Source organism: Vicugna pacos, chromosome 4 (assembly GCF_048564905.1).
Source record: "Vicugna pacos chromosome 4, VicPac4, whole genome shotgun sequence".
NCBI lineage: Eukaryota > Metazoa > Chordata > Mammalia > Artiodactyla > Camelidae > Vicugna > Vicugna pacos.
Genome location: NC_132990.1, coordinates 72,327,063 through 72,353,154, shown reverse-complemented (window position 1 = coordinate 72,353,154; position 26,092 = coordinate 72,327,063). Strand labels below are relative to the sequence as shown.

Sequence of the window (26,092 nt, the reverse complement as noted above, 5' to 3'; positions counted from 1 at the left end):
GAGAGCAGGCTTGAAAAGAGGGTCTGGGGGAGGTTCAATCGAAGAGTGCTGGTCTTGGCACAGCATGTGGCTGATATTGGCAACTCCCCCAGGTTCAGCTTCCAGGGCCAGTGCCTCTGGGATTTGAGATCCATGGCTGAGCCCAGAAGTATACATGCAGAGGGACCCTAGGCCGGGAGTATCCTTGGTCAAGTGTGGTGGTCTGTGCAAGGATTGGGACCAGGAGACCTGCCACATCTATCAGATTGACATAGGCCAGTGGTCAACAGCTCTATCATACAGCAGAGAGGTACAACAGTGACTGACCAGCTCCAAGTAAGTGGACCTTTTGTACAAGTAGCCCCTCTGGGTTCCGGGGACCCAGGTCTGCAAATCCCAGACTGATGCCATGTCTGGTGCATCAGGGAACCCAGGCTGCCTTGGCCAATTTCTTGATCCTCAGCCTCTGGAGTCACAGAGGATGCAGCTGTGCAACAGCCCAGCTGAGCAGCGACAGCTTAAGGACTTCAGAGAGAAGAGGCAAAAGAAAAAGCTGAAAGGAAGGTCCCAGTGCTGAAGAAGTTGAGGAATAAATAGCAAGCTTTTTTTTTTTCCATTGAGAAATTCAGGATACATCAGGGTGGAGACACTACACAGATGCTAGGAATGACGGCTGCTTAACTGGCTTGCTAATTTAAGGCTGTTATTCATCATACTAACAAATGGACAGGAAATAACGCCAGCTCCCACTTGCTGTTTGTAAAGCACCATAACACACAACTCTTCTGATCTTTACAAAGCCCAGGGACAAAGATGGAGCCAGGACTATTGTCTTTATTTCAAGTTTCTAATCACAAGGATTAAGTTATCCCTGGGGAACTTGATTTGATAGAGGAGAGAGATGTATATTCTAGCAACATGGTAAGTAAATAGAGACTAAGAACCCAGACAAACAGTAAGTAAATTATCGGTGAGGGAAGCGTCAAGGAAAGCTAGATAGAGAGAGTAATTTGAAATGAACATTTAAGAATGAGAAATTCACTAAATGAACAATATATACCCAGATCAGAACCAGATACTCGACTTGTGAACTGCCCCACTGTAAAGTTGAGCAGGACCCTCACCCAATTGGCTGGGAGGTCATCTCTTTATTAATGAAACCTAGAACCCCACTGAATTCTCTGGCAGTGACCCAAGTTCATTCAGCAGTCAAACAAATTCTTGTGTTATCCTGACACACACTGCAGCTGAGCCAATCTGGCACCCAGTGCTCACCTCTCACCCCACTGGGTCTCCAGACCCAGCTGAGGAACTGCCCATGTCTCCTGGCATGTCCAGCCTCTCTGCCTAGCCTGTCAAATGCCTCCATGCATGAGGCACCACAGAGGTGATAAGCATGTCATCTGTGTCCTCCCATGGACATGACCAGGGCAACATGAAGTTTGAGCCCCGGAGGATGTCCCTGAAAATCACCCTGCAGCTTGACCTCAAACCCACAACTGGGATTCTTCAGTGGGGTGGGACAACCAAAGGCAATCACATTTGCATGCTTCCTAAATTTAAAACCAAGCTCCTCTAGGCCACATCTCCCTCTGTTAAGCTTGCCTCTATATACACACCTACTCACCCTCCACCCACTACACACACTGACACACACAGTCAGAAGGGCTGGATCTGGCTACCCTCACTCATCTGCCCCATTCTGAGCCCACAAATGAGATTCAAGACAACATCAGATTTCTCGTAATACATAGGATGCTGGAAGACATGAGGAACTCAGAGTATCTATCTCCCAGTGCAAGTATTTGAATACTACTTGAGAACTTCCCCTTAGCAAAATGAAAGAATAAAGCAAGTACATGAAGATATGGGATATAGGAAACAGTGGATCCAATCCAGCAGTAGTAAAGGGAGGTTCTGGGATGATAGATGGACAGCAAGCCTTAAGAACAACTTGGTCTACATTGTATCAACTCCAGAAGAGATGCATCTAGAGAAAGAGAAGGCTCAATAGACAATCCGACAGGACAAAACATTTGTTGGGGGGCATGGATATATTTGTTATATATAATAAAAAGTAAAATCAATTAAATAAAATAATTTTAAGATTATATATAATACATAAAAATCTGGTAAGATATTATATAATATTATATATATTATATATGTATATTTTACATATACACAGAAAACATCTGGTAGATAAGAGGTAGCTAGTGTAAGACTTTTCTTCTTAAAAGGGAATTACAAACTCCAGGGAAATAAAAGAGTATTTTAGAAATGACATATTATTCATAGTTAACCACTTGACTATACAGAGAACTATATTTACACATTCCTAATAAATAAAACATGAAGATTCATCTAATAAAAGTGACTTAACTATAATAATATGAGTGTCTTTACAGAATGAGAGGAAGCAGTTCAGGAAAACCAAACCAACATCTATCATACAAAGAAGTCGCCACATACTGTCTAAAGTGAATGGATCAAATAATTATAACAAAAACACCTCGGTGGAAATGCAGCAGAAACTACCAGAAGAAACTGCTACATAATGCTAAGCATTTGCCGCTGGGGAATGAGTAGGGTACAAAGAAATGGGGCAATGTGTATTTCTTGCTTCACTAAGCCTTTCAGTATTTAGTAATTTTTTTAAATTACTGTGCACGCATTATGCTGAAAAAAAATCTTTCCAGATATAATTTTTTAAACATAGGATCTATTTATTCAGAAATAAGAGGATTTACTTCCACATGTTTTAAACTTTTATTACAAGTAGAATCATAAATTGAAAACCTCCAATGAACTGAGTGAGGTTCCTTTAGATTTTAGAGTTTATGGAGAGCCTCAGGAAGAAATCATCAGAATTACACACTAGAAAACAAATTATTTGCCTACCTGAGTCAGATACTAAAAACATTCATGTTCAGGGAAAGAGGTAAGGAAAAGCTCACTAAATATAGCAGGCAACTTCACCTCTAATAAAGTTTAGAAATCTTGGGATATGCTGAGATTTCCTTCCATATTTATTATGATTGTGATTAATTATGCAATTACATCTGTGTTTCACTCAGCAAATGACAGATCCCATGAAGGAAGCAACCATGTCGGTTGTTTTCACTCCACTGTTCCCTGCGTCTGTCATGGTTCCTAAGACAAAGAAAACACTGCCTAAAGATTTGGTGAATAAAAGAATGAGAAAACTAACAATGATAACTTAAAGATTCAATTCTTTGGAAAATTTTGAACACTCCAGTAATTCTTGGGTAAAAGAAGAAATGAGAGCAAGGTTATGGACTATTTGCAACCTACAAATATATAGAACATACAGAACACTGCATATTAAACTATGTAATGAGGCCAAAACTGTCCTGAGAGGAAAATGCATGGTTTTTAACTCTTATAAAATTAAACAAGTAAGAATATAAATGAACTAAAATTCAACTCAAGAAGCTTGGAAAACAGGGGGCGGGAAAGTAGGAGAAATTGATTAATAGATAAAATTAGGAACTGATATGTTTAAAAAGACAAGATAAAACACCAAACCTATAGACATGATAACTAAACTCACAAACTAAATTTTATAAAATAGCAATAAAACAGGTAAAACTTCTCCAAATAAGGCAAAAATGCAGAAATACACAAAACTAGGATTGAACAAGGGGCATAACCACAAATGCAAAGTGAACAAAAAACTATAAGGTAAAAATCAAGTCCCTGCATAATGATTTTAAGTCATTTTCATGGTGGCAAGTATCAGCTGTAAGGGAAAAATGGGATTCATAAGCCACAGGGTCAAAAGCCAGGAAGATCACAGATCTTGGTCAAATACCGGAAGGTGCGGGCTGCTTTTGGAGATTTCCCTTATCATGCCCCGAGAGCCTGTAAGTGGTACTTGTGTTTGATTAACGATGAAAAATTCCCCTCTTCTGGTAAACAGTTCAAATCTGGAAGCTGTCTTCATGGAATAAAAAAAAAAAAAAAGGCCCTCCAAATCCTCTTTATGAGGAGTTTGGTATCTTGTTCCCTTGCCTTAAGAGAATAACATTTCTTGATACGTGGAAATGCTTTTCAACAAAGAGCCTGTTTCTCCAAATATGTTAAAACTGACTCAAAATTCTGTTTCAATTCCAGTGTCTACTGTTGGTATGAAAAGAATTTTTAGTGCTGGGGATAATCTATGGACCAGTGGATTCAACAGACCGAGTATGGAATGACCAAGGAATGAAACTAGGGTGCTTTAAAAAAAGTAATTTTTACCTCTTTAGATATAAACTATTGGTTTCTGAGAACTAAGCCACAAAGGCATATATCTAACGTAAAATATTAGATGCCATAGAGACTGTTATAAGTAACATAAGGGAAAATTGTGACTTTGAAATTTAGTAAGTGTCCATATTAGTCTTTGACTAAGGCTATTTTAAACTCTGTACAATAGATGTTAACCTGTAGAAAATGCAGTAATGCAAAAAATTCCAGTCAATAAAAAGGCAAATTATGCTTCATGGAGTCCCACTGATTATCACTGTGGGAATACTGACTAATTTTATATCCATTTTAAAGACTATTTCAGAATTCTTCACCTGACTATAAAAGTGTAATGTTCCCAGTTCTCTTATGATATAGTTGTAATATCTTACTGATTATCTCACTCATTAATGAGTTAAATAAAACCTCTGACAAGTATTCATTTTATACTTGTATGAGTCATGATTTTACCTTTAAAAATTTATTCTTTAACAATTTACATGCACATATGCATATACACATACATATATTCACAATGCATAGATACACACACAACATATAATTCTGTAGGTCAATTCTAATCATGTGTTTCCAATAATTTTGCTAAAATTTTTTCTAATTCCACTCATGACAACCCCAGGAGACACCACCACAAAGCCCCAAGAGTAGAGCCAAGAGGATGAGACTGGTCCTTGAATGGAAGTTTGCCAAGGGCCCATTCTGGGTCCAGAGTTCATCTGTGTGGGTGAGAAGTCAGAGGCCAAATATGTACCCCCATTTGTTTGACTTGAGCCATGAAAAACGCTGGCTAAGACAAGGAAGAATCAGAAACATTCTGAGAGGGCTCTAGATGGAGAGAACACACTCCATTATGGGAAGGAGGAACCAGGAAGAGGTGGTACTGGAAATGAGCTATGAAGGATTTCAACCAGCAGAGTCAGGGCTGGAGAGGCGTCGGAGGTCAAAGAATGCAGGAGCAGTGGCCTGGAGGTAGGAACACACAGGGATGCTCAAGGAAGCAGCAGTTCGGCAGAAATGTAGGCAAGCGTTGCCCTGGACAAGACTGGGAAGGTAAGAGAGATGGAAACTCGCCATTTGGCAAAGTATGCTTTCAACTTGGCTGTTTTGGATCCTGTGGACGTGTGATGACCAATTTGACTGCTTATTCTACTTTTCCGGATACTCCAACTCAACTTGCCGACAGGGTGCCAATCATAAGCAGCTAAGCATGAACAGTGGATACTAACCAAGGGGAAAGAATGAGTTGATTATGGCCGTGTTTGAACAGGAAATTCCTCTGGCCAACTCTTGCGTCTCTTCTGCACGTGACTTGGGGCTCTGGGTTGCTATGTTGCTGGTGGCAGCAGATGCACCACTGGCCACAGCTGAAAGGTTTATGGTTTGTTTTTTAGGATCAGGAAGTAGGTGTGAAGTAGGTATGAAACTCTGATATTTGCTGTCATTGCCAAAATGCCTCCACAGTGTCCTCCGTACTTTGCAAGAATCTCCCTACCCAGGAGTCTTCATCAAGTGCCACATTCCCAAATGCAAGTCCCCCCTCCAAAACACTCATTGAGACACACCAGTCCTCTCTCTCATCCAAGCTCAGTATCTTCCCTAACTCAAAGGGATCTCAGAAGTCCAGGGTTAAAAATCCAAATGATGGTGAAAAACTGACTGACACAGTATTTGTTATTATAAAACTAGAAGCAGTGTAATGAATCTTAAAAAGATGGATTAAAAAGGGGAGCATCAAAATAGTTACGTCAGAGCATCCTGCTCTGGAGGAGTGGTGAGCACAGACACCCTCTATCGAGCAAAGGGAGGGGTAATGCTAAAAACTGGCTTTACCCAGGGAAGTGAGAACACCCGAGCTGTGTATCAGTGGGTCCAGGGTGGTGTGAGGAAGAGAGTAAGACCGGAAGTGAGGAGGCCAGCTGGAAGAGGATCATGGTATCAGGTCATAAATAAGAGGACCTGGCTTTCAGGGATGGCAGCCTCTGCCAGCCCATCTGAGAACAGCCAAGAAGGGTTGAAAGTAATAGCAGTAACAGCAGAAGCAGCCAGCACTTACCTAGCCCTTACTGGGTGCCAGGCACGGTTCCAGGCATTTTTTTTCATATATTTATTCATATAATCCTTACCATTAGAGGCAAGGCCAAGGCTGAGCCCGGGAGTCTGATTCAAGCGTCCACGCTCTTAATCTCCACAGGACAGTGCCCCCTCAGTTCTTGGCCTGGGGACCCCATGCTAATTCAGGTCATGTGCACTGAGACCCAACAGCTACCGAGGTACAGGCTGGGGCGGCATTCTCACAGGACTTTTTCCACTCGTGTTCCCCTGGGGCTCCCCAAGGCTGGGCAGATTTCTGATGGGGGGACACTTGCTGACTCTCTGAGTCCCGTCAATAGCTGAATTCCAGCCCCTCCATGTGCAGGCATTGGAACCCCAGCCCCCAGCTGCAAAGGTCTCCACACAGCGCTTTCTCTGAACTCTGCTCACTGTGCTGAATCTGAGAGCATTCCTTATTTCTTGCACATGGTGACTTCTCTTTCTTGGCTTCTGGTTCAGCTTTGCTTCTTGGTTTTTAATTTGGTTTATTTGTGTTTGTGTGTTTGAAGCAGGAAATCAGGAGGGAGGGGCTTACTCCCTGTCAGCTCAGTCTACCATACTGCCTCGAAGTCCAAAACACAGTCTGCTGGGAGAGTCTCCTGGCACTCACCATCACCTCCTGGAAACCAAAGTCTGATTTCAGAATGCCAATGGGGAGCTGTCAAAGGAACATGCAAGCAGAGGGCTCTGTGGAGCAGGCGTGGGAACGCGGAGCTAGGGCTCCAGAGAGAGGCTGGGCCGTGAGCGAGGAGGTAGCCACCACTGGGGCACAGGGGTGATGGACGAAGCTCTCCAAGCCAGGGAGATCCCCAGGGACAGGGAACAGACTGGGGAAGGTGGGAGCTGGGAGCTGGGGTCAGAGCCTTGCAGAACACTTACACTCAGTGGGTGAGAGAGACAAAAGCATTCAGGGAGGAGCCAGAATGCGGGGAGAGAACTAAGCCAGGCGAAGAGAGATTTTTAAGGGAAGAGGTGACAGTGGCCAGTGCTGTGGCAGAGTCAGGGAAGATGAGGGTGAAAACATCAGAATTCATAATTCTGAGAAGCAGTGCAGGCCAGGCTCCCAAGGAATGACTGGGGAGTGAGTAATCTGAGGCTGCCAATGTCAGTTTCCCCTGCCTTCCCTTCCCCCTCGCCTCCCACCTCGGCCAGGCAGCCCGCACCTGTCACCGCCTTCGGAGGGGCACTAGGCACCGTATCAGATGCAGAGAGGAGAGGCACTTCCTGGATTAAAGACTAAAAGAGAAATTTGTCAACGCCGCACACCTGTCTTCCCAGGATATTTGTAAAGTGGCCATTCTCTGAACCCCCAGAGCTCAATGACCCTGTGCCCCTAGATGTCTGGGAGTGAGAGCCCTGCTCCCAGGAGGGTTCTCCTTCCAGGTCACCACCCTGCAGACCGGCCCTCCTGATCCATCGGCTGTGATTTCCTCCCTGCCAAGTACTTCAGTTTTCACTTTGCGGCAGCAGATGAGTCAAACTCTCTGGATCAACTCAGTGAAAAAGAGTGCATCATGACAGGAACGTGCACAGAACAAGCAGAGTGTGTGTGTGTGTGTGTGCGTGTGATGCACAGCACACAACGGTGATTATACTCTAATGAGTGACTCACACACACTCCAGGAATTCCATACCCCCAGGTCACACTCCTGTTTAAGCCAGTCTCCTCTTAGGACCACTCTGATTAGAGAAAAGGTTTCACCCTCTTCCCAGCTGCTCAGGCCCCAAACCTAGGAACCACCCTTCATTTCTTTCTTTTCTTCATTTCTGACATCCGTCCCTCATAAATCCTGCCAACTGTCTTCAACACCTCCCTTAACAGTCTCTTTCTCTCCATGTCCACTGCCACCTCTCCAGTGCTAGCCAGCATCAACTCACTCCTGGATTCTGCCCTAACCCTCTAATGTGGCCTCATTTCCACTCTTGCTCCCCCAGGCACCCCTACCCAATTTGTTTTTCACACAGTAGAAACAGTAATTTAAAAAACAAAAAGCAACTGTAAACCAGATCACATCTGTCTCCTGTTTAAAACCCTTCACTATACTTGAACTAGAACCTATCTCCTCTCCCAGCTGAGCCCTTCCCAATGGGCCCTGCTGCCTGACCACAGCATCCTCACCAGCCCCTCCCACCAGGCCCGCTGCACTCCGGCCACATTAGGCTCCGAGTCTCTTCCACCGTGGCCTCTGCACTGGCTGTGCCCTCATCTTGGCGTGGTTGGCTCCTTTTTGTCACTCAGGTCTCAGTTTAAAGGGCATCTTCTCAGAGAGGCTGCCCGAACGCCCAGTCATTCCCCATCACGTCCTGGTCTCTGGCATCACTTTCGTTCCCATCTGACAGCCCTTTGTTCATCACTCCATGCAGTTAACAAACGTGCTATCCGTCACATCTTGTGCCAGTCAGACGAGGCACCTGTTTGTTCTCCCTCAATAATGTGTCTGTCTCCCCTGGATAACATAAAAGCCCATGAAGACAGGGGCCTTGACTGTAGCCTCAGGGCCTGGCATGGAGGAGGCATTTGATAAATATTTGATTTGCAGGATGAATAAGAGCCACATGGTACGTGTGCTTGGGAAATCTGAACTGGCCGCCAGGGCTTCTTGCTTAGGTGTCACGGCTTCGAGGAAGCCAATATTCCAGAGTGGCCCCAGTGCTGGGATAAATCAGACCCTGTCTGTGCTTTTCCAGGCCAGCAGAAAGTGATTCCCTCCATGTCTGTGCATCCAGCCGGTGTTTACTGAGGGCCTACTACATGCGGGCCTAGGCTCGATGTCAGCCCCTCTCCTGTCCCAGCTCACCCAGCTGCTGGTGCTCAGCGCTGGCCACGGACAGGCCAACAGACTGCCCTGCCCGTCAGCTAGTCACCAACTGGCCCTCACAGAAGGCCATCCATGGTGAAACCAAGTGACAGGTCTCCTCCCACCTGATGTGACCCCCTTCCATCCAGGTTTCCCTGATATCCAGGGTTTCTATGCAACCCCAGGGACAGCACTCAGGGAGCTGGCCACACCCTGTCTCCAGGGGGTCTGTTGTGCCAGCCTCACTTCTCCAGCCCCGCTTCCCAAGAATTAGGTGTGCCTATCTTTCCCTGTCCTGTGCCCAGCCTGATTCCAACACCAGGGCCCATCACAGACAAGCCATCCAGCGCACTGGCCAAGAACAAGGACTATGTGTTCAGCAAGACAAGGCTACGTCACATTGGCTCTGTCATTCACCAGCCCCCTGACCTTGCACAGATCACTGCAACTCTTGGAACCTTCTTGGCAAAACCAAGACTACAAAGCACTGACCTTCGGTTGCTATGGCTGATGTGTCTGCTCTTCCGTGCTCTGTGAGCCCATAGATCTCACCAGTCCCAGATCAAGGGCCAGACGGGGAGGGGAGAAACAGCAACATTTCTATGGCTAATCTCACTACCAGAAATTAGTAGCAAAAGAAGGATGCAATTCAGCACAACAAACATACACGATTCAAACAACAACCATATACTCAGCTGGGCACCAGGAACATAGAGAAAAAAATCAGACTTCGTCATGGAGGAAGGAAGTCAAAGGTGCAGGCAGACCTGTAAACAACCCTGCAGAGCAGATGCCCTGTGTGCTCTGTCAGGACTCGGGGAGAGAGAGTAACAGGAATACACTGGAGTCATCGATTCCACTGGGCTGGGGGTATTCGGATGAAGGAGAAAGATGGTGGGTTTGGCCCCCTCCATTTTCCAAATCCTCTGCACCAACCACTGTCCTTGGACTAACAGGACAGGTGGGCAAAAGTGGAGAGTCTGGTATGAAACAGAGACTGAATAGTGGGTTTGCCAGAATAAACAGCTCCCCACACTTGACCTTGGAGATGACACGCTGTAATCACACATTGTGTGTCACCTCCTCTCTCCCTGACACAACGGCTGGCAGTTGCCATTCTTATCGCCTAAGACACTGCATCTCCCCGCCTTCTGCCCTGGTAAGTGGTCCCCTGCACCCAAGGAAACAGCCCTGGCTCTCAGAGCTTAGGAGGCAATGGGGAGATTTCTCAGAAAAAGAACAGATGTGTGGCTGCCCTAGGACCCCTGTCCTTTGGTGACACATAATCTCAGCTTCTTGTCCTCTCCCTGGTTCCCACCAGCCTGAGATGTCCAGGTCAGTGGCCAGCCCTGGGGGACTAGAGGAACAACAGAAGCCATGGACTAACCAAGGAAAAAGTGGCCAAAAGGCAGCTTCAAGGCTTGGCTGCAGCCCTCCGGCTCACTGGCCATGTGCCCCCTCCCTAAGTTCCCTCCTCTGACTTCCCTTTCCCAGATCAAGAGACAAGTGAGGAGGGGGTAAACAGTTCTTTTCTGGCAACATTTCTCCAGCTAATCTCATTACCAGAAATTAACAGCAGAAGTAGGATGCGCTCCAAAGTAGGACCAGCTGCCAGGCCAGCAGCAGCCACAGCCAGGTCAGAGGCTCAACGGCCTGGGGCAGCACTGACATCCCATCTTCAACATTCCCACTGGAGCACTTTGCATAAAGGAGACCAAAAAATAAACAGGACCCCTCTCTTGTTTTGAGTGACAAGAGGTAGCTGGAACTGTCCTTGCTGAGCTGCATGGGGTGTGGTGTTAAGAGAGGGGACTCTGGAACCAGGCTGCTTGGGTTTGACTCCAGCTCTGCCTCTTAGCTGGGGATCCCTGCATAAGTCATCCCACCTCTCTGTGCCCCTGTTTCCTCATCTGTAACACTGACAATTGCACATGCCTGGCAAATCTGTAAGGAAGAAGAGTCGACTTGCGTGGCCTGGAAGGGAGTCAGGTGAGGAAGCTCATGCTGTGAAATGGGTCCTGAGTAGATATTTCATTCCAGGCTCTCTGAGGAGCTGTGGGAGATTTATTTTCATTATTATTTCATTATTTTCATTGCAGCAATAGCAGGGGCAACTCAGCCACCCTGGAGCGGTACTCTGTCAAGCCACGTGGAGCAGTCGCAGGTGCTGTTCTGGCCTGAAGACTGCCTCACCGTCTTGGGCAGAGCACAGCATCTGTGGGAACGCTGGCCAAAGCCTCATGCATGGGCCCTGCCCAACCCTGCGTGGGTGGCATCCCTGTGTGGGACCCTTAGCCACCCCAGCCCCATGGGCTGGCTCCCTGATGCCCTCACCCACTGTGCAGCTTATACGGGTCACTGAGAGTCCTGGTGTTACTGACAGAAAGGTCTGTGCACCCTGAGAATCGTCATTCATTCTTCCGAGTCCACACGTGGCTCCTGGCAGTCCCAGAAACAACAGCAGTGTCTAAATGATGAAAAACTCACATGAAAAAGAATCTCCAAGCAACTTCTGAAAAAAGCCTCACGGCTCAGATGGACTCAGGGAATCACAGAGCTGGCAGCAACCACAGAGACCAGTGGCTTCCAAACCTGCTTTCAACCTCCAAAGCCATTGCTCAACTGAAGTTCACCCTGAAGTCCAGGACGTAAAACCGATAGAAATAGAGCTGCTCCGGTGGAAACCATGCCCAGGCAGTCTGCTCGGCGCCCTCCCTCCTCTCCCTCAGCCCCTGCTGGCCCCTAGGCAGCTCCAAGGAACCTCCACGAAGCACCGATGGAGAGCCACCAATCCAGGCCAACCTCTCTGCGTAGACAGAATCACCCTGCACGGTGCCTGAATGCAAACCCGGTTTTCTGACTCCAGACTAACACTTCTTGCTCCACTTTGCTGGGGCCTGATCTATGGAAAATGGCAATTTAAAGAAACGAGACTCAATTCTGATCACCTACAACATAATCCGTAAGTCTTTTAAAGGCCCCTGAACCAGCCAAGTCTGCAACACAGCCCAGCCCCACAGACTGGCAGAAAGAAGTTCAGAAATGAGTTGCAGAAACACAGCTGACAATTCCATATAGTTTCCTTCGGTTCCGTGGGACATAAACAGATCTTGAAAGGCTTGGGCTGTGTGACTGCGAGAGACCCCGGACCAGGCGGGCCGGAGGTGAATGCTAACAAGCTATGGAAATAGCAATTACTTCCCCCATGTCAGGCACCGTGCCAAGCTAAGGAGGAGAAAGAGGTCTGAGATATTTTTAAAGTATTTTTACAGCAGAAAAACTTTCCTACAGACTCAATTATATAACTATCAGGCTCCACCTCTGAGCTGAAATTATCCATGGCCTTCAGGATAAAAAAAATCATTTTTCCCTACATGAGGGTCACAGGTTTCTCCAGAGAAACTCTTAACTGGATGGCCAGCAACCCAGGGCAGCTGCAAACCATTAGCCCAAGAAAACTTCCCAAGGGCAGGTCGGAGCACAGGGCAGAAGTCATGCCACTGACCTAGCCATCACATATGATGTTGTCAGGTCCAGAAAGGTCCACTCTAGGCGGCCTTCCAACCCCAGCCACATTGGTAGCCTCACAATTTCCTTGTCCCAAAATGGGGATGAGGTCACTGAGGAAGAGAGGATGCCCAGGGAGCACTTCATTAACCCACAGTAATCCTCTGTCGTCGGCCAAGGACAGAGAAAGCCTTCTGGGGCTTAAGGAACGAAGAACTTCACCAAAGAAATCAAATCAAAGAAACAGACCTAGGAAGATTAACTTACAGCCCAGGTTTTTGTCAGCCTGAAGATGGGTGCACTTTGTAATGCGGACACCACAGACATGAGAGAATGAAGGTTGTTGAGTTCTAGAAGTTTCTGGAAAAGAAAAGATATGGGGTAGATTATTTTGCTGCTATAAACAACAGAACACAAACCTGCTCAAGTGTCACCAAATGTTGTCATATTTATGAAATTCAATCAAACTTAAAAATATCTCATGTAGAAAATACAGCTCTAGGAAGTTCATAGAAACCATATGCTCTTTTTCTTTCAAATTGTCTAAAGGTGAGTCTGCATGTGAAACATTTGCAGAATTTCCTAAGCTGACTAGTCTGGCTGCTGGACAGAAACATGGGTCGGGGTGAGGGCTGATAATATCCTTTCTGCTCTTTTAATAGGTGAATCTGAGCTGTCCCAGCAGGCTTCTGTAAACTGAGGCCCCGGCTGTGCCAACAGTGTCAGCGTGGGCCTTCTGGGATTACCGTAACACCGGAATGAGGGAGGCGGAGGGAAGATGCTCTCAATCTGCACGATCCCCCTCAGCTGGGAAGACGGAGCTCCAGCCACTAGACCACGCTCCTTTGAACCAGACCCTACATTAGTGAGAACATTTGGGTTTCATTCCATCTCAGACAAGCTCCTTCCCGTGGAGGGCAACAGAAGGAGACATGGGCGAGAGTAAACGCAGAAAAACGTGACTGCTCTGTTCTTGGTTTTATGCTGAAGGAAACCTGCTCACAGGACCGGGGCCCCACTTCTCACTCTCGGGAGCCTGGGAAGTCTGTGTAGCCAGCAGGCGCCACAGGTCCCAATCCCAGTTCCCAGTACTTCTGTGTCCTATGGCAAGCTACCTAATCATTCTGAGACTTGACGTCTTCATATTTAAAACGAGGAAGGGAATTCCTGGCACCTCCACTACGTGGGACAGTGCCCTAAACCGCCCAGACCAGTGCCTAGCACCCGGGTGAGCGCTCAGTGTGATGTGGGCTACTTGTTCTTTGTCAGGAAGACTGTCCCCAACCCCACCCCACCCTCCATCACTTGCCGTGGGGACTTCCAAGCTCAGAGGCCACTCCCTCTAGTATGTCTTTCCTGACCATGCTCCCCCACCTGTGCGTTCCCACACCTGCCTGCACATCTCCTTGGCACACTGGACTGTATTTGCTTTTACCTGCCCCCTCTCACCCTGGACCATGCGTTCCCTGAGAGCAGGGATGAAGGTGTGTCTACCAGCACATCCCTAGGACCTAGCACAGCACAAAGCAGGGCCCAGTAAAAAGAACAAATGAATGAAAAGCCCTTATGCCTGGTCCTCACAGCTCCGTTCCCACGCGGAGATTTCTTCCTTTACCACACAAGTTAATACTTCATTTCATGCATCTTGTAACATTCCCTAATTGTTTCCTATGTGAAAGAACAGATCCTCTGGGTGAACTGAATTTCATCCTTTGTATCTGAATTGCCATGCCTGTCACAGGACATCTTTTAGAGCTGAAAGTTCTCTGGGAGATTATCCAATCCACTCCTTTCATTTTATAGATGGGGAACCAAGGCCCAGAGAAAGGAGGGGGCTTGCACAGAACACACCCAGGACACAGTGCCAGCATGATGATCCGCCACTGGAAGATGGCAGAAATTAAGGAGGAATCGTTTGGGATCCCTTGGGTGGGAACTGTAAACTAATTCAAACTGAAAGCACCCGGTGGACCGGAACTTCATCTCACTTCCTCTCTTGGCCCGGCATGAACTCCCCGACAGCAACAAGTGTCACTAAGCCCAGCACGGTTCCAGCACTCAGAATGCAAGGACACCAAGGTGCCCACGCACTTCATCTCGCACGAGGAGCAGCAGAGCAGCTCCCCTGAAGGTAGAGAGCCGTGCTCCACCTGACTCACTGTGGCGCCTGGGTGGGGACACTCACCTCTCTAAGCCTCCCTTCCCTCCTCTGGAAATGGGGTAACAATAATGTGAGCATAGAGTACAATCATTTCTGTAAAGCAGCTGCTATGGCACCTGGCTTAAAAGGGACCTCAGTAAAGTTTAGCTGACCTAGGATTTGAGTGGAAAGACAACACACACACACACGAAGCAGGTCGTGAACCAGGTAGAACAGTGCTCTGCTGAGTTGCAAGCCCAGTGGTCGGGAGCAGGATACTGCAAGGAGCTGGCAAGACCATGTAAGTGATGAGAGTGGTCCAGGAAGGCCCATGGGATCACAGCCTGGGCCGGTAGAGATGAGGGAAGAGGAGGGGAAAGGTGGGGTAAAGACATGAGCCTGGTGCCGAACAACTGGCAAGGACCGACCCTATCAGGCTAGGGTCAGGCGGTGAGAGTTGGGGGCAGCCCAGTCATCGGGCCCAGGCCTTAAATGCAGGATGGGGTGGGGTGAGTTCTGCTGACTGGAGATAGAACTGTGCAGGATGTGATGGTATCGCAAACACTGATGCTAACTAAAATCTCCAGTGCCAGCACATCTTAATAGAAGGATAAATGGCTCCCAAGGGTAGCCCCTGGGGCCTCGTGGAGAGTTTGTGAAAGGCCAGCTGAAGAGAAGCATTGGCTGCCAAAATCACGGGGTGGAGGGCATGTGCCTACATGTGCACCAGGGCCGGGAGGCCAAGCGGGCAGCAGGCTGGTCCACAGCTGCCTCTGTCTGGGGAAGTCAGGTCACAGTTCCCTGTCTGAACTCTGCCCAGCAGGTCCAGTGCAAATCAGCTCCCAAAGAACTCAGGAAACAGATTTTTGAGACAAAAAGAGAAAGGAAAGGAAAGGAAAAAAAAAACCCCACTTACCTTGGCTATTTTCACAAAATGGCTCAGGATTTCTGCCCTTATTTTTAAAGTCTGTGCTGTTAGAATTTCTCGTACAACCCAAAAACTGACCTGTAGAGTCAAACACAGACACACACATCCCAGAAAAACTGTTAAACGCGGGACCACCCAAGCTGCCCTGCCCACCACTTCTAAGGGATTTCCAAGAGGTTGGGGAGCTGGGAGAACACACTGGAGGGTTATGTGAGGGTGAGGGCCCATTTATGACACCCAGCCCTGCAAGTGGGCCACCTACTCTCAGCACCAGCTGACACACACCAACACACACGGTCCTGAGGGCTGAGAGAAGTAAGCACCTCCATCATCATCTAGGGCACTTACTGGGCCTCCATGACATATGGGTCTCTCTGAAGTTGCAGCAGGGAATTTTGAGATGAATCAGACAGGATTCCTGCTCAGAATGATCCCAGTTGTGGGGAGACGATGGATCAATGTGTGGATGGATGGATGGATGGATGATAGACAGATGGATGGATAGATGGCGGGACAAACAGATGGCCAGGCAAAGAGATATGCATGCTGGCAGTACCACCCGTGAGACCCATATCCCCAGACAGACCCAAGACAAGAAGGATTCACGAATATTCACACAACTGCAACAAAATTAATTTTCTAGGAGAGGGTTGCCCAATCATTTAAATGATTTTTTTTAAAGGGTCTTTCAAAGTTCCAAAAGGACTGCAGGTAACGGGGCATGTTTTTCTGGAGACAGGATATGCCAAAAAAGTATACTTGTACTTCTGGTTCAGAACATCATTCATGCTTGATCTTTTACAAAAATCAATATCCCCCAGGCCCGGGGTCCTTCGGTGGGAACAAGAAAGTCATCTACCAATGTCTAGTTGACTCGTGTGACACCTCAGTGAAACACAGAAGGGGCTTCATGCCAAGAAACACTGGAAGTGGCTGGCTTTCCTGTTTTTGTTTCAGTACAATACTAACAGCTCTCTGTGAAACACGGATGCCCACGAGTGCAAAGACAGCACCGCAAAGAACGGCGGAGAGGGGCCGAGTATGGGGGTGGGGGTGGAATGAAAAGGAAGGCTAGGCGTCTAAAACCTCCCAGTTTTACAAAGAATAAAATAGTTAAGGATATTCCACAGTTAACAAAGCATGTTCACTGCTGCCACCAAATGTATTCTCTTCACTGAAATACTGTCACTTTTCAATGAAAGAAAAGATTAACAAAGAATCAAAGCAGGAATTCTATAGAAAAGTGTTTTTTTCTGCATAATTATCTGTGGTTGCCTCCAGGGCATGCCTGGGTTTCCACAGAATCATTTTTTCCAAAGAATTGCCTAAAATTAAATTCAGACTGAACTGTTTACTAGCCAGTTATAGAAGAAAGATTTTTCTGAATAGTAAATGATATGCCCATAAACCTTATATTTTAATACATGCACAATTTTATGCCACATAAATCTCAAGTGTGATAGTTTATATGTATAATTTAATAGATTCTTACATGCCCCCAAATCACACATATTTAACACATAATTATGGAACAAGGCAGAGTGGACTCTGATCTGCAGCACATGGTGGACAGAGGCAATTCTCATCAGTTCCGTACAAAAACTTTCACGAAGCCCTTACTGTGTGCTCCAGGCACCCTGAGTCCAGATCCTGTAAGTCCTTGACTGATATGAAGGACACCAAAGGAGGAAGCAGGATCCTCCAGAAATCACTATACTAAAAGGCAGCTGGTGATCATGGCCATCAAAGAAGTTCAAACCAAGTGAATTGAGCTATGGGGGAGGTAATGACAGAAGGAGGCTTCTTAGAGGAGGCAGGCGTTGAAAGATGGGTAGACTTTCAACAGGTAAAAAGAGACCAGAGAGAGCTGAGTAGGCCAACGGGACAGGACAGACGGGTGTTGCAGGTGCTCTGCGGGGAGGGCGTGGGGAGGGAGACTGAAGCTGGAAGGGTAAGTGAGGGCCAGACTGTGGGGGTCTGTGGCAACAGGGGGACAAGAAGGACCCAGGACACTATGCTACACAGGGAAAGTTCCGGAGGCTTCTGATCACAGGAGTGACAGGTTAGACCCTTTTGTTAGGGCAGGGACATCCATCAGGAAGCTGATGCAATGGTTTAAGTGAGAGATGGGAGGCCTGAGCTAGAGCCACGTTGAAGGAGACAGGAGGGAAGGGGTAGATAAGAAAGACACAACAAAGGTAGAATCAGCATAGTTTTGAACATTTTCTAGCTGTTTTTTAACTACAAAATTTAAAGAGAAGCTTAATGCAGAAAACAAGGGAAAGAGAGAAAAACACAAAAGACAGAAATCACTTGCAACCCTGTTCTCACAGACAGACCCCCATGATAAACACTGTGCGATGTGTCCTTATCTTGGAACATGTTTGCCATGTCTTAGAACATATGTCCTTCTAGCCACAGAATATATGTTTGTCTTTTTCAGTTAAATTGGTACACGTTAATCATACAATCACAATGCCTGTTTAAATATATAAGAATGTCAATGTATTTTTCAGCAGCTGCCAAGCGTTTCATCTTAGGGATGTATCATCATTAAGTAACCTATTTTTGGACAGTTTATTTCTGATTATTCTGTTGTAACAGACAATGCTGTGGTGAACAGCATTTATACATACACACTTTTAATTAAGGTCTGAGGATAAATTCCTGTAAGGTGGCATAAACAAAAGTATGTGTATCTTTTTTTCAAAAGTATATGTTAAAAACCTTGGCCTCCAAAGGGTCTATTTGTTTATTCATCAACATCAACAAGTTTGAGCAGATCCTTGTTCCCACACATGGGCCAAGAGCAGTTGTTAGAGCTCTTTTTTCATTACTAACCTAAAGGACAGAATAATGTCTCATTTTTCTATTTTGCATTTTTTTTCATGATTACCCAGTTAACATTTGTTGCACTTTTTTTTTCCAGTTTTTTTGTTTTCAGATATTTATAGGCCATTTGTACTATTTGCCTTCTGGATTACCTGCTCAGGTCCTTCATCCATCTTTCTGTCGGGACACCTGTCCTTTAACTCTTAATTAGTAAAAGGTCTTTTTTTTATTAAAGAGAATTTCTCTACCCTTGTGGGTAGAAAAATTGGTACTTTTATATACTGTTTGTAGGGGTATAAATTCATAGAACCATATTGAAGAACCACTTGAATATATACCTTTCAAGGTATTAAAGTTACATCCTCCCTAGAATATTTAGCTCATGAAAATACAGACGTGTAGAGGGACGTGTACAACGGTTCACCAAAGCACTGTTTCTGTTTACAGCAAAAGAACAGGAAAAAAAAAGCCCATCAATAGAGAATTGGCTACATAAATAATATTTATCATAAATAATAAATAATACTATCACCTCAAACTTTGAAAGGAAGTTGCTATGGAAGGAAGCAGGCAGCTGTGCTCCACCTTCCTGAGGACAAAATATCTACATAGATTATTTGGAATTCTTCTGCGCAGGAGGTTTGCCTAGTCCCCCCTGTTTATTTATTCCATCATTTATTTACATCAGAATGGATATTTATTTTATACTTTGGGTTATAATCCAATACTATGTTATTTATTTCGCTGCTCAAATTGTTCCAGCTTTGGCCACTGAGAGCTGGCTTCGACACGCCCCCAGCTTTGTTTTGGTTTGTTCGTTTGAGTACTTGCTTACTTTCTGGAACTAAAAGATGCTACAGGCTTATCCTGTTTATTTCTTGCCCAGTTTGAAACCAATAATTTCTCCAGGGAGCCTTGGTTCCTTTTATTAGATAATGGTATTAGAAACCAAGACCTGGGAGCTAGATGTTCTTGTGCTACTGAGGCATCATTGCTTCTAGGTCCTCTCAGATGGTAGAGCGAGGAAGTGTGTGTTCATGTGTGTGTACACTAAGTCATGTACATACACATATCCATAAATATTTCTACATGTAACCATTTGTACCTATATTAAACCAAATATAAGTTCATACCAATGTCTCCAACCCCAATCCATTGCCATATGGATCATTCTAGCCTTCTCCCTTGCTTGTCTGAAACCTCCCACACCAACAGTGGGAGAAACCTGGGTCCCACCATCTGCCATCCATTTCCATAATTGTTCAGTCCCAGTGTACACGTATAATGATTCCAGACTTGCTACCCATCCCCCTTGGGAAACAACTTTATCAGCGCAGAGTGCTTTTATATAGTTCCTTTTGTCTTTAGTCTTTCAGGCCCCCTCATCTCCCAAGGCCAGCATCTTTCCCTCACCCTCCTCAGTTAGGTTGTTTCACACATTTATAATATAGTTAGGTTCCTTTGTTATGTTCTGCATTCCATTCTAGGAGCCCTTAATATCCACAATGAATTTTTAAAATCTGCATATACTAAGGTTTCCTCTTAGTGTTGTGAAGTCCTATGGGTTTTCACAAATGCACAGTGGCATGTATCCAACATTGCAGTATCATACAGAACACTTTCACCACCCTAAAAATCCCACGTTCTTCACCTGCTCAACCCTCTGCTCTTCTCACACCTCTGGAAACCACTGGTCTGTTTACCACCTCTGTAGTTTTACCCTTCCCGGAATTTTTTGACATTTTCCAGAATGTCAAAAAAAAAAGTCGGGGAGGTATCACACATATGTTGCCTTTTCAGACTGGCTTCTTTCACTAAGCAATGTATATTTAAGATTCATCCACGTCTTTATATGGCTTGAAGGCTTATTCCTTTTTTTTCTTTTTGGATGAATACTATTTCATTGCCCAAGTGTACCAGTTTGTCTACCCATTCACCTGCTGAAGGACATCTTAGTTACTTTCAGATTTGATCGTTATAAACAAAGCTGCTATAAACGTTTGTGTGCTGTTTGTGTATGTGTGTGTGTAGACATAAGATTTCAAATTAACTGGATAAATATCAAAGAGTGTAATTGCTGGATCGCACCATTTCCAATTCCCACCAGCAACAAATGAGAGTTTGTGTTACTCTAAATACTTCCCGGCGATTGGTATTATCAGGTTTGGTGGGGATTTTGTTTGTTTTGGGCTTGTTTTTTTTTAAGCCACTCTAATAGGTGTGTGGTGTTTTGCATTTCCCCAGTGGCAAATACTGCTGATCATCTTTTCACACGTTTATCAGACCTTGGCACGTCTTCTTTGGCGAAGTATCTGTTCAGATCTCTTGCGTGTTTTTTAATTGGGCTGTTTTCTTGTTGTTGAGTTTCAGGAATATATTTTAGATACAAGTGTTTTTATCAGATATGGGAGTTGCCAATACTTTCCCTAGTCTGTGATTTGTCTTTTAATTCTCACAGTGTCTTTTGCAGAATGAAAACTTTAATTTTACTAAAGTCCAACTCACCAATTTTTTCTTTCATGGATTGCATTTTTGGCATTATAACTAATAACTCATCACCAGAGGTCATGTAGATTTTCTTCTGTTTTCATTTAAAAGTTTTATGGTTTTGTGTTTTACATTTAGGCCTATGATCAATAATTTTTCTGGCTAAAGTCTTAAATCTAGGTTCATTTTTTTCACATATACAGAAACAGTTCCAATTGCTCCAGCATCATTTACTGAAGAAATTACCCTTTCTCCATTGAATGCCCTCATGCATTTGTCAAAGACCAGCTGACTGTATTTGTGTGGGTCTATTTCTGGGCTCTCTATTCTGTTTCATCATCCGAGGCATCTATTTTTTCACCAGTAGCGTGTGATCTTTCCAATCAGTCTTGAAATCAGGTAGAGTGAGTCCTCCAACTCTGTTCTTTTTCAGTATTGTGCTGGTTACTCCACGTCTTCAGCCTTTCCTTTAAAACTTTACAATCAGGTTGTCGATATTTATAAAATAGCTTGCTGGGATTTCTCTTGGGATTGAATTGAATCTATAGATCAAGCTGAGAAGAACTGACATCTTAATAACGAGTCTTCTAGTATATTAAGACGGAATCTCTATTTCAATCTACGTTGACTTCTTTCATCAGTGTTTTGTAGTTTTCCACGTATAGAACCTGTACATACTTTGTTAGATTTATACCCGAGTATTTCTTGAGTGTGTTGTGCTACTGTAAATGGTGGTGTTTTTTGTTTTTTTTTAAATTTCAATTCCAATTCCTCACTGCTGGTATATAGGAAAGCTTTTATATACTGATCTTGTGTCCTGCAACCTTGCTATACTCACTTACTAGTTCCAGGAGTTTTAAAAATAGATTTCTTTGAGATTCGTTTTATAGAACAAGCCTATCATCTGTGAATAAAGACAGTTTTATTCCTTTTCAATCTGTACATCTCTTTTTCTTTGTTTTATTGCACTAGGCAGGACTTCCAGTACAATGCCAAGTGAAAGTGGGCAGAGAGCGCATCCTCGCCTTGTTCCCAATCTTAAGGGGAAAGCACCTAGCATCTCTACATTAAGTGTGAGGCTGGCTGCAGAACTTTCATAGATGTTCTTTATCTAGTTGAAGAAGTTCCCTTCTATCCCTAATTTGCTGAGATTTTCTTTTTATTACGAATGGGTGTTGAATTTTGTCAAATGCTTTTTTGAGTCAACTGATAGGATTTTTCTTCTTTAGCTTGTTAATACAGTGGATTACATTAATTGATTTTTAACTGTTGAGTCAGTCATGCATACATGGACTAAATGCCACTTGGTCATGGTGCCAGTAAGCTTTTAAAACACATAAGCTACTATGATTGCTATTACTGTTTTAGTCGTATGACTAGCACTGGAGTTTAGCCACTGGAGACTAAAATATCCCCTGGGAAATTTCACAACAGTATCACAGATGAGTAAAGCAGAATAGTTATGAACACAAAGAACTTAATTTAATCAACTACAAATAAAAACAGTCAAAGCATAATATAAAGAAAAACCCAAGTTTAAGAATACCATCTTTTCTTATGAGAAATCTACTTTGCTATAAATTTCTCACAAACCCATTCACAGTTTTCTTAGAAACCTGGAGTTAGAAGGGATCTGAGAGGCCCCACCCTCTCCCTGCCCCCACCGCCAGATGCTGTTCTGCTGGCGCTGAGATAAAGCTGTCTGGTCCCTGCCTGAGCCTCCAGGGCTAGGGAGCTACCCTGTATTAGGAGAACGCAACCTCCTGCCCACCTCTGTCCCCTGGGCCCTGCACTTACTGATTGTGTTCTCTTTAGGCAGCTTCCCCAGAAGAGCCCCTCAGTCACTTGAAAACCTTGATTACCTCCGTCCTGAGTCTTTCCACTCTTACATCCTTCACCTGATCCTTGTGTAACATGCTTTCTTTCCCCTCACCTTCTGGCCCCTGTGATACTGACATGCCACTTCTGTGTGACAATCCCTCCCCACCCAGCTCTTCACGAGAGGCACCCAGAACTGGACATAACTGGGAGAGGCGGGATAAAGCATAGGGAAACGGAATTACCACACCCCTATTAGAATTCAGCCATTCTAATTTAAATTTTTTAATTTTTAATTTTTAAAAAACTGACAATACCAATTGCTGGCAAGGATCTGAAGCAACACAGACTTTCATTCACTGCTGGTGGGAATGCAAAATGGTGCAGACCTGATCCAGCAACCGTACTCCTAGGTATTTACCCCGTTTGTCTGAAGTCTTATGTCCACACACAAAAATAGCATGCAAATGTTTATAGCAGTTTTATTCGTAATCATCAAAAACTGTAAGTCCTTCAGAAGATGAATGGATAAACAGACTGATAAGTCCACATAATGAATAGTATTCATTTAAAAAAGCCATCAAGCTATATAAAGACATGGATGAATCTTAAATGCATACATATATATATATATACACACATATGCCCTTTTTTTTACATTCTGGAAAGGGTGAAATTTTAGCAATAGTCAGCAGACCTGACTCTGGACCACTGCCTTCTTCTCCATAGCAAACCCTGCCTTATTCCCTGGGCAACTTCAACATCACTGAATGACCATGGCCTCAAGATCCCTTGATTACTTCACAACAACTACCCACCTACCACTTCAGTCACCTCCTTCTTGTAAGTCCCCAGGACTGCCTTGCATCAGAAACATGAAGTCCCAGCCTTGGACCACAATCTTTAAACCTTCCAGGCCCTACCTTCTCCTTGACACCCACCGTGCCTGGCCTTCCGCCTCACCATACCTCGGAGTCCCTGGCAGCCCTTATCCTCTTGAGCAGACGGATCCCCTATCATTTGTTACTTCAGTCCCTCCTTAGTCAGTATTTTAAGGTCTCTTGCCCTGTGGTCCTTTCAAAAAATCTGTTTTGTTAACCCCGAACCGTGGATGGATCCAACCACTTGCCCCCCTGTGCCCCTCTCTTTAGACTGCAAAATGCAACTAGAGAAAACCACCCACCCTCATACCCTCTGGGGCCACTTTAAAAGCCCCACTCTCCATTTCATCTGGACCATCAGCTCCGCCCAGTCTTCCCATATCCATAGTCAGTTTTCTCTCCCCCCCCCCAGTGGCTTTTTCAAGCTTTCCTAAACCCCTCAAGCTTCCCACCCTGCTCCCCCGCCCCCTTTACCTCCTATTTCACCAAGGAAAGAGGAGCCATGAACCTCCTTGCACTGTGTCTGCAAGCAGACCTGCGTCTTGTCTTTCCTTTCTGCGGAATTGCTTTTTACCATGAGGAAGCCTCGGGTCATGGCCTCTCCCACCTTCTTTGGGACTTCACTTCATTAGGTATTCCCTCTCTCCTCATCTTTAACTTGTCCTGGTCTACTGGCTCCTTCTATTCAAAATATGAGCATCCTCAAGGCTCTGCCCACTGGAAAGAAAAAAGGAACATAAAACCACCTCCCTGGATGGCTTCAACCCCTCCAGCCTCTCCCTTCTTCTCCTCTTGCTCCTTGGGATCCCCTGTTCTAAGTTTCACCTACACCTGCTTTCTCCTGCTGTGCGAGCTGCTATAGCCTGGCTTCCGTCTCATGTCCCCACTAAACTGCTCCTGCTGAGCTCACCACCACCTTGCTGCTGAATGCAAAAGACTCTTGTTTTGGCCCTTTTAATTGACCCATTCTGTAGCATCCCCTTATCCTTGAGACACTGATTTCCAAGACACCACCCTTTCTAGGTGTTCTTCTCGTCCCAGGCTGCTCTTTCTCAGCCCCTCTTCCTCTGCCCTCCCCTGAAGCCCTCAGGTTCTTGCTTAGGACTCTGTTTCTCCCTGGCTGACCTCATCTACTCCTGTGGCTTCAAATGGAGATGTTTCCAGCATCTGCATCTTCAGGCTGGATCCTCCCTCTGACTTCCAGACTCAAATATCCTGCATAGTTGAGCTCACATGTCCAAACCCAACTCATATGCTAACAACTACTCCTCCTTCTGCACTCACCATCTCAAAGAATGTGCTGCCAAGGACCAAAGGAGGATCCTCCTTTGCTCCTTCCTGTCATCTCCTTCCACATCCAATCAATCACCAAGTGCTATCATCCGGTCTCTTAATGTTCTCCTGAGTCCAGACACTTCACCTCTCTATCCTTCACCTTAATTAATGGAAGACTCCAATCTAGTCTCCTGGTGTCCCTTCCTACTGCTCACGCTTCTCCTCTGGTTCCCCATCCGAGCACTGCTTCCCCGGACTGTAATCACCTTCATCACGTCTGCCTCCCCTTCTAGACTACGAGCTAATGATCACAAGGGCTACATCTAGTTTACTGTTGACCCCTCGAACCCAGCACAGAGCCTGGTACATATTTAGTCAATGTCTATTAAATAAATAAAAGAATATAACCAGAAGTAATGAGCCTCAAATGAAAGTGGGTTTTTTACAATGAGGAAGGAATAATTGGAGGTAGCATTTGGAAGAGGAAATGCTAATAACTTTGTCTCCAGCCTTGTGATAAATAAGGTCTGGAAGAACAGAGGGTTCTACTGGAGTCATGTTCATAAAAAAAATGGGAAGGCCCCTCAGTAAAGAAATTCATATGTTATGTGACTTTGAGCAAGGTAATTTACTTTACAGAACCTCAGCTTCCTCATCCATAAAATGGGTTTAAAATATCTGCCTCGGTAGGCTTTGTGAAAACAGAATCATATAATAGCAGGTTAAATGCTTAGTGCAGTATTTAACTCAGTAAGTGAGCCTAAGTGCTCCACAAATGGTTTTTAAATAGTTCCGATTAAAGCCAAGAGGAAGCAGGAACATTTAATGACTAGGCTAATGATGCACGGAGGTTTAGAAGGAATTTGGAGTGATGGGGTGTCACCAGATTGAACAGGGGAGAAACCTCAGAGCAGGATGGAAGACTGCAAGAGAGAAGAGGGTCTGCAGAGGGTCCTTGGGTTTTCCTTTCTGGCCATCATTCTCAGCTTCTCCCTGTCCGAGCACCCTGACTTTCCTTGAGGACCTGCCAGTCCTTCATTCTCAGTCCCTGTGGCCTAGCCCCCTACCCCTACATCCACATGAA

At 45.2% G+C, this 26,092-nt stretch overlaps 1 protein-coding gene across 8 annotated transcripts in view; it reads right to left on the bottom strand.

Annotated features, from left to right (window-relative positions):
- RALGPS1 (Ral GEF with PH domain and SH3 binding motif 1) overlaps nucleotides 1-26,092 on the bottom strand; it is a 262,271-nt gene that overhangs the window by 143,950 nt on the left and 92,229 nt on the right. For all 8 annotated transcript variants that reach the window (XM_031677558.2, XM_072960157.1, XM_031677559.2 and 5 more), the window contains 2 exons: nucleotides 15,704-15,793; nucleotides 12,915-13,007 (listed from right to left, as the gene is read on the bottom strand). In XM_031677558.2, the coding sequence (XP_031533418.1) occupies nucleotides 12,915-13,007; nucleotides 15,704-15,793 (183 nt within the window). The remainder of the gene's footprint in view (nucleotides 1-12,914; nucleotides 13,008-15,703; nucleotides 15,794-26,092) is intronic.